This window comes from Oncorhynchus mykiss, chromosome 12 (assembly GCF_013265735.2).
Source record: "Oncorhynchus mykiss isolate Arlee chromosome 12, USDA_OmykA_1.1, whole genome shotgun sequence".
Taxonomy (NCBI): Eukaryota; Metazoa; Chordata; class Actinopteri; order Salmoniformes; family Salmonidae; genus Oncorhynchus; species Oncorhynchus mykiss.
Genome location: NC_048576.1, coordinates 40,907,390 through 40,923,624, shown reverse-complemented (window position 1 = coordinate 40,923,624; position 16,235 = coordinate 40,907,390). Strand labels below are relative to the sequence as shown.

Genomic DNA, 16,235 nt, shown 5'->3' with positions numbered 1-16,235 from the left:
ACCCCATAATGACAAAGTGAAAACATGTTTTTAGAAATGTTTGCAAATTAAACTCATCAAGCTAATTGGTTGTCTCGTCATAGATTTTCAAGCCGATTTAAGGAAAAACCGTAACTAGGTCACTCAGGAACATTCAAGTTGTCTTGGTGAGCAACTCTAGTGTATATTTGGCCTTGTGTTTATTGTTATTGTCCTGCTGAAAGGTGAATTTGTCTCCCAGTGTCTGTTGGAAACCAGACTGAACCAGGTTTTCCTCTAGGATTTTAGTATTGTGGAGTAACTACAATGCTGTTGATTCATCCTCAGGTTTCTCCTATGATAGCCATTAAACTTGGTAACTGTTTTAAAGTCACCATTGGCCTCATGGTGAAATCCCTTAACGGTTTTATTCCACTCTGGCAACAGAGTTAATTCCACTTTGACATTGCGGGGTATTGTGTGTAGGCCAGTAACTCAATCTCAATTGTATCATTTTCAGGCTGTAACAAAATGTGTAAAAAGTCAGGGGGTGTGAATACTTTCTGAAGGCACTGTATGTCTGCAGTAATTGTAGAATAATAGTGTTTCACAATATTTTTTCCAACCCAAATTATTTTTGGCCCGACACAAAATTGCATCTGATGGTGCAGTCTTCCTATTTGTCAATAAAAGTATTTTCTTGTCGAATAGGAAGGCTGCATCCTCTCTGTCTTCTATCAGCGTCATTTAGAGGCATGGCCATCTCTTCACGAGCACAACCAATAACGGTTTTATTGTGAAGGTGTAGGCTACATTACATGGATTTATTCAACTTTTAAAGTGTATATGTTTCAAAGGTTTGCGTCAGTGGCTTGTATAGAAGCCAGGACATGCAAATGTGTTTATGTTAATTACCAGTCAATTACTGTGAGACCGGCAGTTATTTGCTTGACAGTCACCGGCTGTCGAAATTTTGTGACCGCCACAACCCTAGTTGAGACCTCACGCTGTTAAAACTTGAAAATCCAACAGTTGTATTGGAAGGGGTTGGCGCTGGGGGGTTGTGTGTGGTGTTCTCCTAGTTTCCTGGAGGGGCTTCATTTTATATGTAGCTCCTTTAAGTACCACCATTTGAGTAAGTGTACGGTAAAGTCAGAGGCAGTTCAACAAAGAACAGTGAATTAAATGACAGAGAGGAAAAGGCTTAAAAAAAACAAATTAACAAGAGGATTTGTCTCCGTGCGCAACTTGCCAGCGACACATTTACCCAAAGCACCAGCCGGGAAGATGTGTCTCTTTCCGCATTCTCTGAAATATAAATCATAACCTCCGAGAGCATGCGGAAACAAGGTGTCCACGTGCCAAACAAAGCACGTCGCCGTTTCGCGAGTGCGATCAATTTGTAGGGTAGGAATGCCAACCCCTGGGGGGGGGACACGAAAGTATCTCATTCAGATCAGGCAGTGGGCTGATCTGAATGACAGGAGATCTGCTAATTGGATCTTCTAATCTGGTAATTAAGCATTAGTGATTGCAGTGGTGCAGCTGTGCTGCCTGCGGATAGGAAGACAACCAAAAGACAGCAGCATCAAGCAGGTGGGTGCCATACAAAGCTTCAAACATATAGTACGTGTGTTACTGCATAGCCTCATTAGATATAACTGCATCACAACTGCACTCTCTCTGCTGTTAAAATGCCCATTGAGACAATTTAATGATGTCCGTTTAATATTTTGCCTCCTAGATAATGTACTTGTAAATAAAGGAGCCCAGCTTAATACAAGTCGAGAAGCCTTTTGAGACAGAATGTGTGTGACTAGACATTGGTTACTGCTTGTTTAACTTGTAAGAAAGAACTTGTATACAAGTTGACAGACAGTCAGATGAGTGTGTGCCAAAAACTTAATTAGTTGGATGGTTTGATTCTTTGGAGTGGATTTATTTAAATTCTCACTTCCCAACAACATGTAAAAAGAGAAGTCAAACTGTTCTGTTTCTACCTCCTTTACAGAAGAGAAAGCAATAACAGTGTATTCTCCTTTTATTATAAATATAGTGTTTATTTTCAATAACAATTAGCTATTTGAGATGTGTGTTCCAGATAGAGGAATCCCACTGGGCCAAAAGTGGTTGAATCAACGTTGTTTCCATGTAATTTCAACCCAAAAATCTAAATGATGATGCATCAATGTGGAAAACTGATTGGACTTCCAAAAAAATCAACATAAGGGAATTTTGTCATTTTGTCACCCAACATTTAACCTAAATCCAATGACATGGTGACATTTTTTGTTGAATTCACGTTAATCGACAAATCAACAAAATGTAATTCAAAACTAGATGTTGAACTGACTTCTGTTCACAGTGGGGTGTCTCCTTTTATAAAATGACAAACCGTGATTCTAATTAGCGATTACACTAAAGGATGGCCTATTGAAGGCAACAACCCGGATCTATTCACAAAATGTCCTTGGCAGACAACCTCTGGGGTTGCTTTGAAAGGGTTTACAGTTAAACCTATTAACAATCTAATTACTTCAAAAACGCAAAACTCAGGTGAGGCTGAATAGAGAAAACAAACAAAATCAAAGTTATCATTTCATTTCCAAAATCATGATCTGAGATAGCTTTGCCATTTTGATTAATTAATTAATACATTTAATCTGGGTGCCATGGTAACAGTAGACGGATAGGTGGAAGGCATGACATCTCTCAAAAAGCTGTTTCAATCCATGGAAGAGTATTATTAGTGCGTGACTAAGGCTTCTCTACTATGAGATATGGGGAGAGTGGGGAAAGGTGAAAATAATGTCAATTAATACCAAGTCTTTTATGGTTTTCCCTACACTTGTACAGCCATTATGTACATAATGAATGAGAAATTGGGTTCTGTGCTTTTCTATGAAGTCCCCTCTCCATTCACGGAGTTTGGGGTCGGGATTTTACTGAAAGAAAAAAGTATTTCACTCATTGTGAAAATGAACCAAGTTCTATGAGTTGCATGCATCTTCTGTCTCTTAGGAAAGACCTACATTAATTTGGACGTTTTCAATAGAGCTCTCGGTATCTTGGCAACCATTTGAAATCCTCATCGAGACTTTGATATAATCATGGACAATGAAAAATATAGACCCAACAAACATAACTGACAAATAAAATATATGATTTTAATTTATTTATTTAATGTCACCTTTATTTAACCATGCAGGCTGGTTGAGAACAAGTTCTCATTTGCATGACCTCTAAACTAAGAAAGTTTGAATAAGAACTAGCTCATGGTTCCATAACCACGTCCTAATGTATTCCAGCGGCCTACTATGTTTGTCAGGATGTTCAGAGGACTCGACAGGCCCAGAGACTCTGCAGCTCATCTCATAGATACACCGCCAGCCCTGTTAATGGGAGGCAGAGAAAAAAAACCTGAACAGCGGAGCAATAACTGCTTTTGCTTCACCGTTTGCCCTTTCTTCTCCTCTACCGTCTGTTTATCGTCCCCTCTCCAATTCCCCACCCCTCTCTGTCACCAAGCTGCCCGGAGCCTTGTCATTACCGTATTGGCCGACAAACTCCCCAAGATTTATATTTACAGTAGCGAGGGTCGGACAGGAGTGGGCCGCCGGTGTGGCGCGGAGGCAGGGGAAGGAGAGGAGGGCAACCTTTACAAGCCGGTTAAACCAAATGGATTTTTAGCTTGACAGAGAGTGCCTGAGGAGTCTTTGTATCAGACAAACAAACCACCCCATTAAATTCCAGCTGCTTTAATGTAGTTGTGGGCAAAGAAAAAAAGGAAAAGTAGAATATCCTGTGGCAAGTAAAGAATTAGGGACAGATGTTGTGGCAGGGCTCGGTTAAAATTGGACTCTGATGTTGCTTATTTTCTTAGTGAGTCAACATCTAGATCCCCCCACTGTGTGTGTTGGGGTGCCACGTGTATATAACATGACAAAAAAATAATTATGTAAATATGTGTAAACAACACAAGACACCACTGGGGACCATTTGTCCATTGTGCGAGAGCCAGGGGAAGTGAGTTTTGTCGGGGCTAATCCAGGATAAGATGTCCCTTCCAGGGAACGGTGCAAAGCCTGGGGCGAGCAGGTCTTGTTTCTCAAAAGCTTCCCTCATTTCCTGAGAAAAGACGGATAAAGGCTAATTCTTGTCCTTGGCTGCCATGGAAGCAGTCGACCCACACCGGCGAGCATACACAGATTCGCATTGACAGCCATCACCTTTGCCTCACTGCGGTGGTGGCCATGTAGAAGAAACCTCCTGTGAAAGGGTTCTACATGGAACCCAATAGGGTTCTGCCTGGAACCAAAATGGGTTGGTTCTTCAAAGGGTTCTTCTATGGGGACAGCCAAAGAACCCTTTTAGGTTCTAGATAGCATATTTTTTTCCCAAGAGTTTACAGCTGGTTGATGGCTTTGAGTTGGACAATGAAAACACCACAAAAAGCAGGCAAAAAAGTGGAAGGAATAAAATGTGTCAATGCATGAATGTCAGCCTAGCAAGGTGTTTTGATTTCCTAGCTGTAGACCACTGTGAGCTGTCATTATCAGGTTTTTGGGTGATTTTTGGTCCCTTTCTGAGGACATACAGCACAATCCTGTAGTGCTTTCTCGGTGAGGCCATTGTTCACAAAGCACGCAGTGATAATGGAGTCCAGAGTGTCGAGAAGAGGTGATCTGTAATCCAAAACCTCACCTCAAAGGGGTCTCTGCTCTCATGAATATGAATTATGGGAACATTTTTACATCAAAGAGCGTCTATTTTCCCTCTATTCCACAGATCGGCTAATTTTTCAGCCAGTCATTGTACCGGTGCTTTAAAAGGCTTGTGACATTCAGAATGTACATTCTTTCTTTGCGGTGTAGAGCTTAAGAGCAAACCAAACCAACAAATTAAGGCAGATTTGGAAACACATTTCCTTCAAGAGGCCAAAACAAATCTTTACACCATGTAGAGAACTGAAACCCCCAAAACTACTGGCTAAGAAGCCTTGCCAGATAATTACAAACTGTACCTCTGTTTACCCAACATTTCAAACAGGGCCATAGAAGGGAAAAGGGGAGAATAATTGAAGAAAATGGCTTAAATGAAGGGCCAGAGCCTTGGAAGATAGCATTTGGCGTGGGCTGCGAGCGATGGAGAGGAACGGCAGGTGACTGAGGAACTGTTGATTCAGTAGACGAAGCTAATTTCCACACTCGTCTGCCCCGCTGCTAGAAACCACCCCCACTGATTCTCGCTTCCCGCCAACCACCAGGGCGTCTAGGCCCCAGACGGCCCCTCGGTGGTCCATTTAATGTCAGCCGAGGATGAGTTAGAGAGGGAGAAGAAGGAGGGGAAGAGGGTCCCTTTTTGGTTGTCTGCCTTAATAGTTTGCGAGTCTCCTGGCTAATTATGACAGCATATGCGCCTCACCTGAGAGAGCCCCACAAGTGGCAGGCTCACAGACACAACACGTGCTACAAACACACACAGAGCGTGCTCAAAATTACAAACGCATCTCACATGAAACCCACACATACATGTACCATCAACATGTTACACTTATGCCATACATATTCAGCTCACGTACACACAGACACAAACACAGATACAGCTCTCACGACACACTTGCCATTTAAATGCATGGTGTGTCCACACAGTCTCTCCCACCTAATTTCCCACCCGTTAGCATGACTTCGAAAGCCAGTGGACTAAAGCAGTAATGAAGGAGTCAATGAAAACCCTGACAACTCCGAGAGACCCGAGAAATAAACATACCGGGGGAAACAATAGGATGCGGCATGTCTTGTGACGAATCCTCTAGGTAACTCAAAGTCGTGTTCCTGTAATTTACTGACCAGGTCTGAATCTTAATGGCATACAAAGCCTAGTTTATAACTGATTGTGCCCACATTTTCAGATATGCATCTGCACATGGTGTTAAAATGTGTCTCTTATCTGTCCACTGTGTCCGCATTGCGACCAGATTCTCTGGTCTTCCTTTATCTTTATTTATTTAAGACACATATTGATGCCATAAGTCAATGGTGCCACCTGTCAATGATTTTAGAAGGCGGGATAATGATGATTTAAATCAGGGGTGGGCAACTCCAGTCCTTGGGGGCCGGAGTGGTGTCACACTTCCCCCCCATCCCTAGCAAACACAGCTGATTAAACTAATTGCATTCCAAAATGCAGATCATGATTACAGTGCCTTGCGAAAGTATTCGGCCCCCTTGAACTTTACGACCTTTTGCCACATTTCAGGCTTCAAACATAAAGATATAAAACTGTATTTTTTTGTGAAGAATCAACAACAAGTGGGACAAAATCATGAAGTGGAACGACATTGATTGGATATTTCAAACTTTTTTAACAAATCAAAAACTGAAAAATTGGGCGTGCAAAATTATTCAGCCCCTTTACTTTCAGTGCAGCAAACTCTCTCCAGAAGTTCAGTGAGGATCTCTGAATGATTCAATGTTGACCTAAATGACTAATGATGATAAATACAATCCACCTGTGTGTAATCAAGTCTCCGTATAAATGCACCTGCACTGTGATAGTCTCAGAGGTCCGTTAAAAGCGCAGAGAGCATCATGAAGAACAAGGAACACACCAGGCAGGTCCGAGATACTGTTGTGAAGAAGTTTAAAGCCGGATTTGGATACAAAAAGATTTCCCAAGCTTTAAACATCCCAAGGAGCACTGTGCAAGCGATAATATTGAAATGGAAGGAGTATCAGACCACAGCAAATCTACCAAGACCTGGCCGTCCCTCTAAACTTTCAGCTCATACAAGGAGAAGACTGATCAGAGATGCAGCCAAGCGGCCCATGATCACTCTGGATGAACTGCAGAGATCTACAGCTGAGGTGGGAGACTCTGTCCATAGGACAACAATCAGTCGTATATTGCACAAATCTGGCCTTTATGGAAGAGTGGCAAGAAGAAAGCCATTTATTAAAGATATCCATAAAAAGTGTTGTTTAAAGTTTGCCACAAGCCACCTGGGAGACACACCAAACATGTGGAAGAAGGTGCTCTGGTCAGATGAAACCAAAATTGAACTTTTTGGCAACAATGCAAAACGTTATGTTTGGCGTAAAAGCAACAAAGCTGAACACACCATCCCCACTGTCAAACATGGTGGTGGCAGCATCATGGTTTGGGCCTGCTTTTCTTCAGCAGGGACAGGGAAGATGGTTAAAATTGATGGGAAGATGGATGGAGCCAAATACAGGACCATTCTGGAAGAAAACCTGATGGAGTCTGCAAAAGACCTGAGACTGGGACGGAGATTTGTCTTCCAACAAGACAATGATCCAAAACATAAAGCAAAATCTACAATGGAATGGTTCAAAAACAAACATATCCAGGTGTTAGAATGGCCAAGTCAAAGTCCAGACCTGAATCCAATCGAGTATCTGTGGAAAGAACTGAAAACGGCTGTTCACAAATGCTCTCCATCCAACCTCACTGAGCTCGAGCTGTTTTGCAAGGAGGAATGGGAAAAAATGTCAGTCTCTCGATGTGCAAAACTGATAGAGACATACCCCAAGCGACTTACAGCTGTAATCGCAGCAAAAGGTGGCGCTACAAAGTATTAACTTAAGGATGCTGAATAATTTTGCACGCCCAATTTCTCAGTTTTTGATTTGTTAAAAAAGTTTGAAATATCCAATAAATGTCGTTCCACTTCATGATTGTGTCCCACTTGTTGTTGATTCTTCACAAAAAAATACAGTTTTATATCTTTATGTTTGAAGCCTGAAATGTGGCAAAAGGTCGCAAAGTTCAAGGGGGCCGAATACTTTCGCAAGGCACTGTAGTTGAGTCAGGTGTGTTAGCTGGGGCTGGTGGAAATGCGTAACACCAATCAGGGCCCCCGTGGACTGAAGTTGCACATCCCTGATTTTATTGGTTTCACTGTCCAGATCACTTGTAAGATATACAGACACAATGCATACTTCAATACCTCCTTGAGATGGTCAGGAAGATCTGATCACAATCAGATCACAATGCATCTTTTAATCATCTACACCTGCCTGGAAATGTGAGCACAATCAGTATGTGGAAAAGATCAGGAACAAGGATGCATGTTAGAACCAGGTATAAACGGGGCTCAAATGTGGCAAACTCTGTTCCCTATTAAATGGAAGAGATAAGTCTTCCGCTTCACCTGCTGCAGTTCCAGCTGGGAGCAAAGTGGCCCTTATTCCGCCGTCTTCCCGCTCCACCATCGCTTTCCCAGTGGCTTCCTGTTCCTAGCTCAATTATCCCCTCCTTCTCTCGCACACCGCCCTGACAGGCACGTTGGCAGGAGTGTCTTTTCCAGCGTGCTCACCTCTCCAGATAGAAGATTAGCAGGCAGAGCTCGTTATCAACTAATGGAACAGGCTTTAGACCTGTTCCATCCTCTGACCATGCCCTTTTCAAAAAGAAAGTGTGGATAAGAGCAGAAGATTCTGTTGAAGATATAGAGATGTCGTCCCCATGCCAACCCAAACAGGGGCTCTCAAGTGTAGCATTATGCAGAGCAAAATGTCTGTTTCTTGAAACAAGAAGTTCAATAATGCTGGCTTCTCTCTGCCACAACAAGCAGGGGCATCACCATGGTGACAGCTTCCAGGGGAGAGGTAGTTAGTTAGTGCTGGCACTCTTCGGCATGTAAAACAGGCGCGCATCAGCAGAGGCTCAGCTCATGTCAAACAGAGGCTTAAGTTACTTTGCGCTGAGACAGAGAGAGAGAGATACATAAATAAGCTGTTGCTCAATGTTCCCAAGCAGCAAATGTCACTTTTCCTGAGGATTGCAGGGAGTTTACTTCAGGTGTTTTGTTCTATTGGGGGTGACTTTGTGATTGCTTCAGGAATATGAATGAAATATTCTGAGTAACATTCAGAAAAGGAGAGGGCCCTCAGCTACACATTGGGCAATGGTGAGATGGTATTTCCTGGCCTCGAGGTAATTCAAGCATGAAGAACAAGGTAGGACAACAGCCAAAATCATGTACTCTAAAATGTCATGCATGAAATGGACACACACAATCACCCCCCCCCCCCCCCCAAAACAAGCGCACCAGTCCTTGAAATTCAATTGCATTACTTCGACCATGAGGTGAAATAGTATTACCTTGCCACCACCACACCTTCTGCCTTAATCTGTGTGGGGATCTGAAATAATACCGACGCTGGCTTTACGGCGGGCTTCTTGCAGATATATTTTTTGCAATCAAGTTACTTAAGGCACATCATCAAACAACTGGCCTGGACATGTTAGCCTCATGCTTGTAAAGGCCAGAGTGAAACGTGTTGGCTTTGGAAATTAACAGAGAGAACAAGGGACCAATCCTGAATACATTCACACAGCGCGAGAGAGGACACACTCTGAAGAATGCATTCTTTGAGGAAAAACACCAACATCATTTATCGTAAAATAAAACACACAAGATGACACATTATTGATAAATCAGATTGAAAAAGTCAGCACCCCAGGCAGTTTGAAACTAAATACACAGTGGGTCAGGTAAAGGAAACGCTATGAATACCGCCGGTGCCAGTGTGTGGCGATAGAAGTGCTGTCTGACAGCGAGGCTGACGTGCTGATAAGGGTTTGATCTATCTGACCAGGACAGCAATGCGTCTCCCGGCCCTGCACTGTAATTCATATTCCTGAGGCAACCCCACTTCAGCTCTACGCCGCAAAGGAGTAACAACAACTTGGCCTTGTAGTATCTATCTCCAAAGCAACTGAATAGACCTTCAGCTAGAGTGAAGCACTTCTGACAAAGGGGACGATGCAAAAATGTAGCATAAATACACAAATGGGACTGCTTTACTTTGGTGGTAGTGTACTGGTTACACTTCACTGTAGTATCTTTCTACCCCCTTCAGCCAAACCCCACCCCCCTCTTATTTATGTAACATCTTGTTTCTAGGCTATACCGAAGGTAAAATAGATTTATCAGAGAGCAGAAACCTCTCCCAAACAGTGAAAGGGCACCAAAACAACAAGAACACATTTTGTAACGATAGAATGCAAATGTGTAATCCTTCTGCGACAGCATAATATTTCACAGAGAGCTGTGTTTTGTTGGCATCTTTGTATTCCATGCACCTTGAATGACTCAAATATTTTTTTAAGGCCAGTGAATAGCTTTCTGAACAGAATGCAAAGGTACAGTTGAATCAATATGTCTATCTTGCCGATAAAGAAAAACTATAACGCTATACTCAGAAGCTAGCTTAACCTTAAGAGAGAGTTGCATGCATCTTACAGATCACAAACATTGATTTAGCAGTTGGTGTGAGATAAAGCTGCTTGAAATTTTGCATAAACACATTTCACACCAGAGTTGGCATTATGTTAAAGGTTACTTCAGGATTTTGACAATGAGGCCATTTATCTACTTCACCAGAGTCAGGTGAACTCATGGATACCATTTTTATGTATCTGCATCCAGTATGGAGGAAGTTAGAGGTAAACTCAGCAAAAAAGAAACGTTCCCTCACTGTCAACTGCGTTTATATTTAGCAAACTTAACATTTGTAAATATTTGTAAGAACATAAGATTCAACACCTGAGGCATAAACTGAATAAGTTCCACAGACATGTGACTAACAGAAATTGAATAATGTGTTCCTGAACAAAGGGGGGTCAAAATCAAAAGTAACAGTCAGTATCTGGTGCGGACACCAGCTGCCTTAAGTACTGCAGTGCATCTCCTCCTCATGGACTGCACCAGATTTGCCAGTTCTTGCTGTGAGATGTTACCCCACTTCCACCAAGACACCTGCAAGTTCCCGGACATTTCTAGGGGGAATGGCCCTAGCCCTCACCCTCCAATCCAACAGGTCCCAGACATGGTCATTGGGATTGAGATCCGGGCTCTTCGCTGGCCATGGCAGAACACTGTCTTGCAGGAAATCACACACAGAACGAGCAGTATCGGTGGTGGCATTGTCATGCTGGAGGGTCATGTCAGGATGGCCCTGCAGGAAGGGTACCACATGAGGGAGGAGGATGTCTTCCCTGTAATGCACAGCATTGAGATTGTACAATGACAACAAGCTCAGTCTGATGATGCTGTGACACACCACCCCAGACCATGACCTTCAAATGATCCCGCTCCAGAGTACAGGCCTCGGTGTAACGCTCATTCCTGCGACAATAAACACGAATCCGACCATCACCCCTGGTGAGACAAACCGTGACTCGTCAGTGAAGAGCACTTTTTGCCAGCCCTGTCTGGTCCAGCGACGTTGATGTCTGGTGAGCACCTGCCTTACAACAGGCCTACAAGCCCTCAGTCCAGCCTCTCTCAGCCTATTGCGGACAGTCTGAGCACTGATGGAGGGATTGTGCGTTCCTGGTGTAACTCGGGCAGTTGTTGTTGCCATCCTGTACCTGTCCCGCTTCTATCTCTGACAGGTTAGTGTGAGGTGGTAGGGAGGGGGCCCTCTAGTAGGACCCCTCCGGTCCCTTCTTGTATGACACGTGGCAGGGGTGGGTCAATCTGTCTTTGGCAGGCTAGTACGAGGAGGTAAGGGAGGAGCCCTCTAATAAGGCCTCTTCAGCCCCTCCAGGTAGGACGCTGCCTGTGATGTTCGGATGTACCGATCCTGTGCAGGTGTTGTTACATGTGGTCTGCCACTGTGAGGATGATCAGCAGTCTGTCCGGTCTTTCTGTAGCGCTGTCTTAGGCGTCTCACAGTATGGACATTGCAATGTATTGCTCTGGCGACATCTGCAGTCCTCATGCCTCCTTGCAGCATGCCTATGGCATGTTCACGCAGATAACCAGGGACCTTGGGCATCTTTCTTTGTGTTTTTCAGAGTCAGTAGAAAGACCTCTTTAGTGTCCTAAGTTTTCCTAACTGTGACCTTAATTGCCTACCGTCTGTAAGCTGTTAATGTCTTAACGACCGTTCCACGGGTGCATGTTCATTAATTGTTTATAGTTCATTGAACAAGCATGGGAAACAGTGTTTTTAAAGCCTTTACAATGAAGATCTGTGAAGTTATTTGGATTTTTACGATTTATCTTTGAAAGACAGCATCCTGAAAAGGGGCCGTTTCTTTTTTTGCTGAGTTCAGTTTCGCGAGCCAATACTAACTAGCGTTAGCACAATGACTGGGAGTCTATGGTATCTTCTAGCACTTACCACAGACTTTTAGTCATTGCTCTAATGCTAGTTAGCAATTAAGATAACGCTAGTTAGCAACTTCCTTCATACTGCACACAGAGACATAAAAATGGTATCCATGAGTTCATCTGACTCTGGGGAAGTAGATAAAGGGCTTCATTGCCAAAATCTTGATGTATCCCTTTCAAGGTAAGGAGTTAGATAAATTGTGTGTATACTATACCATACCTCCCTCCCCACCTCCATGCCCCAAATACCTTTACATGTCTGCATATGTAAAATCATATCCGCAAATCTGTTCATCGGGTTTCACCATTGTCCTATTTGAATAGTGGAAATTGCAATAACTTATTCTGGGGCTTATAGCAATTATAAGTGATACATCATAGGCCATGCAGACATTACTCCACAAGGTTAACATTACCCTTGTGACATGGTATTTAGAATGGCAGTTAACTGCGAGAAGGCAAAATTATAACCTGGCTACATGTACCACGTAGCATACTACAGTATATAGTCAAACCTCAGTGCCTTTCCCCCTCAGAAAACACCACTTACACACTGCACACCCAGGCTGGTGCTGCTACTCAAATAACAAGTAATAGGGCACTTCCTATGCCTGAAAAGCCAAGTAATAGGGCACTTCCTATGCCTGAAAAGCCAAGTAATAGGGCACTTCCTATGCCTGAAAAGCCAAGTAGAAGGGCACTTCCTATGCCTGAAAAGCCAAGTAATAGGGCACTTCCTATGCCTGAAAAGCCAAGTAGAAGGGCACTTCCTATGCCTGAAAAGCCAAGTAGAAGGGCACTTCCTATGCCTGAAAAGCCAAGTAGAAGGGCACTTCCTATGCCTGAAAAGCCAAGTAGAAGGGCACTTCCTATGCCTGAAAAGCCAAGTAGAAGGGCACTTCCTATGCCTGAAAAGCCAAGTAGAAGGGCACTTCCTATGCCTGAAAAGCCAAGTAGAAGGGCACTTCCTATGCCTGAAAAGCCAAGTAGAAGGGCACTTCCTATGCCTGAAAAGCCAAGTAGAAGGGCACTTCCTATGCCTGAAAAGCCAAGTAGAAGGGCACTTCCTATGCCTGAAAAGCCAAGTAGAAGGGCACTTCCTATGCCTGAAAAGCCAAGTAGAAGGGCACTCCTTGTCTCAAAACACTAGCTGCATACAAAACTGTCTTGTCCTCTGAGCTCTATGAATAGTCTGCTGTTTGTGGCCCATGTGGACAGAAACCAAGCCGTAATTATCTGGCAAACTGAACTACGCTGTCTGAGTACCAGGTGATCTATCACCTTACAAAACCAGCCATTTAGACATCATTTAAATCCATGAAAAAAATATTTGAGGCAGGTCAATATTTATTACTTTTGGGCGCAAAATGAGAACACTGGAGGCAAATGTCAACAAGTACTTATGCACACTCATGCGATGTTATGAAGATATTATCTGGTGTTCAATTAAGAGTGGCCATTTTGATTAAACCCAAAAGGGGTGGGGGTTTTTAAAATGAAAATGTACTGGCAAGGATTTCTAACGCAAATACACTAACAGACAGAAAGACAGGTGGACAGACAGACAGGTGGACAGACAGACAGACAGACAGACAGACAGACAGACAGACAGACAGACATAGACACATGAAGGATGAATAGTTATACAATAGACTGGACCCATTCTGTATGTGCTGTAGCCAACTCCTCTCCTGTTGTCATGGTATACATGTATGTCATGAAAAGGAACAAACACAGAGAGGAGTTAGCTAAAAGGACAAACTGGCTAAAAGGACCAGCAGGTTAGTAATACAAATGCCCAATTCCAAATCGACCCTTAATTCCTTTCTTATAGGGGAATTGAGCCTACACAGTAATGTGTAAGCAATGCTGGCAAAATTCCACCTAGCCAATCAGAAGGCAAAGTGGAGCTATTACCATATTGGCTATACCCTTCTGATTCTTTCAGATCTACACAAGTGTGTAGAGGCTAGAGGAAGTATTGGGGTTAATATATGTACAAACAGGCAGAAATATGCAGATGCAGACACAAACAAGCAGAGACAGACGGACACAGTAACAAATTAAACCACAGCAAATCATTGTTTCATGTACAGGAGGCATTCATCCACAGTGTGGCAGACAGTACAGTAAGGTAATCAAAGGAGAGCGAGAACTTTAAAACAGAGCTGGTTATCAGGTGTCATGCTGTGGCGGGCAGACGAAAAAGAAGAGGAGGGAAGAGATACCAACCGTGTGCTGCGGGTTCAGTGCTGGGCGTAGTGTCTGAGCACACAAGGACGGAGGGACAGTAGTGGTGGAGGGAGGGAACAGGAGGAACGTGGCATGCAAAAAAAAGGAGAAATGGGGACGGGAGGGAGAAAACAAATGGAACCCATAAGCAAGCATTCAGAGACCATTACATGACAAAGACTAAGACACAAGGCTTAAGGGAAATCAAAGGGAACCAAAGCAGTGCAAAGATAAAACACAACACACACACATTGGACATCAAACTGTGAGGGGAGCGCCATTGCCGCTTATGGGAGGACGGCAGCAATCGTGGCGGCGTAGACAGCGTTCACATGGTACACAGACAGCTCATCAATAAAATACAACTGCACACACTCCTGCATTATGGTGAAGGCCAATGTGTGACTGTGGGGAGCTGGGGAAAACACTTTACATTTCATTTACAAAGGGCAGATTTTGGTATGGCTGTGCATATTTTGATCAATATGACATGACTTTGGGAATCTCAATAAAAACCACTGAAATAACCTTTGTCAAATGCAATCATACTAACCTTGATGTGACAAACCAATGGTACAGGGCACGCATATTACCCATAGGACCTTTGAGTTGTGAAATATATATATATATATATTCTGGTGGCTTGGTTCCTCAGCAGAGAAAATATCTGTTGTTGCGCAGTATAAAAGCCCTGCATATAAAAACCTTTATTCGTTGTTTAAAATGACATCAAGAGGATTTCAATAAAATACATGTGGTTTGTAGAGGACATTGGAGGATAAAACAGGCACTTTGAATTAGCTGTTTATTTAACTTTCTCTTTCTCCCTTAACTATAAGTATCCATGATGGATCAATATAAAAAAAAAGCCCATTTGTTTTTCTGTTGTAAATACAAAATGTACTATCGCAAATTAGTCCAATTAACAAAACATCATTGTCATTGTCCCCATGCAGTGCCATTGTGGGGACACAAACAAAGGTTGTTTTCCCTTTACCACACTTCAGCTTTATCAGACGTCGAGATCCAGGAACCTGTAGGGCTTGTTATGCGGTAACCCCATTTGCAATGTCAATTTCTGCAAGAGTGGGGCGTAACTCCACATCCCGCTCCCTCTCCAGGGAGATTAAATCGAAATCTTGATATAATCCGATTGTGGTCTTTTGATGATTTTGGGCACAGTTTACCAGTTTCCTTTGCGTTTATCCGAAATCTTAGGAAACGAAGGAGATATGTGTTGACTGTGCTGCACCGTGTCGGAGTGGAGGGAGATGGGAGCAGGGGGACCAATCTGAGTCCAAAATGGCATTATATACTGCAGTAGTGCACTACATAGTGAATAGGGTGCCATTCGGGACGTAGCCTGTGTCTTCCTGAGATGAAACACCTGCCTCGGAGGACTCGGCTGGTTTTAGAAATGCAGGGAGATGTCTGCTTGCCAATCAAAGCAGCCTGTCAGGTAACATGGTTTCTCACTGTTTTATCAAAGTAGGCCTGTACCCAACCAAAGCTAGATTGTTGTTGAGAAACCTGTCAACGAACACAGATACTAGCTAGCGCATCGGAAATCACGTGAACACCTTGCATAATGCAATGTTTCAATTCCAGACAACACAACGACAACATAGGTATCAAACATATTTTATTCTGAAAGTGGTTAGACACCTCCATCTCAGTCATGGTTAAGTTGGGGCTAGATGCATTTCCAGAGCTGTATGTAAACAGACTTCCCATGTTTCCCCTTCTTATCTACTGTAGACATGAGAGGATGAGTGGAGGGAGGTGTTCCCTCACTTACCACACCTCTCTTCACACTACCTCTAATTTAGACCTTCTATAAGTCCATCAATTCACCTTATTAATGTAAAATAAATATGTTACAGGCAAAGGGTCTCCA

General features: G+C 43.2%; 1 protein-coding gene across 5 annotated transcripts in view; it reads right to left on the bottom strand.

Annotated features, from left to right (window-relative positions):
* Positions 1–16,235, bottom strand: part of cadm1a (cell adhesion molecule 1a) — a 426,941-nt gene that overhangs the window by 14,474 nt on the left and 396,232 nt on the right. For 3 of the 5 annotated variants that reach the window (XM_036937590.1, XM_036937592.1, XM_021623777.2), the window contains one exon: positions 14,339–14,371. The exons of the other annotated variants lie outside the window; for them this stretch is intronic. In XM_036937590.1, coding sequence (XP_036793485.1) covers positions 14,339–14,371 — 33 coding nt within the window. The remainder of the gene's footprint in view (positions 1–14,338; positions 14,372–16,235) is intronic. 5 annotated transcript variants of the gene reach the window in all.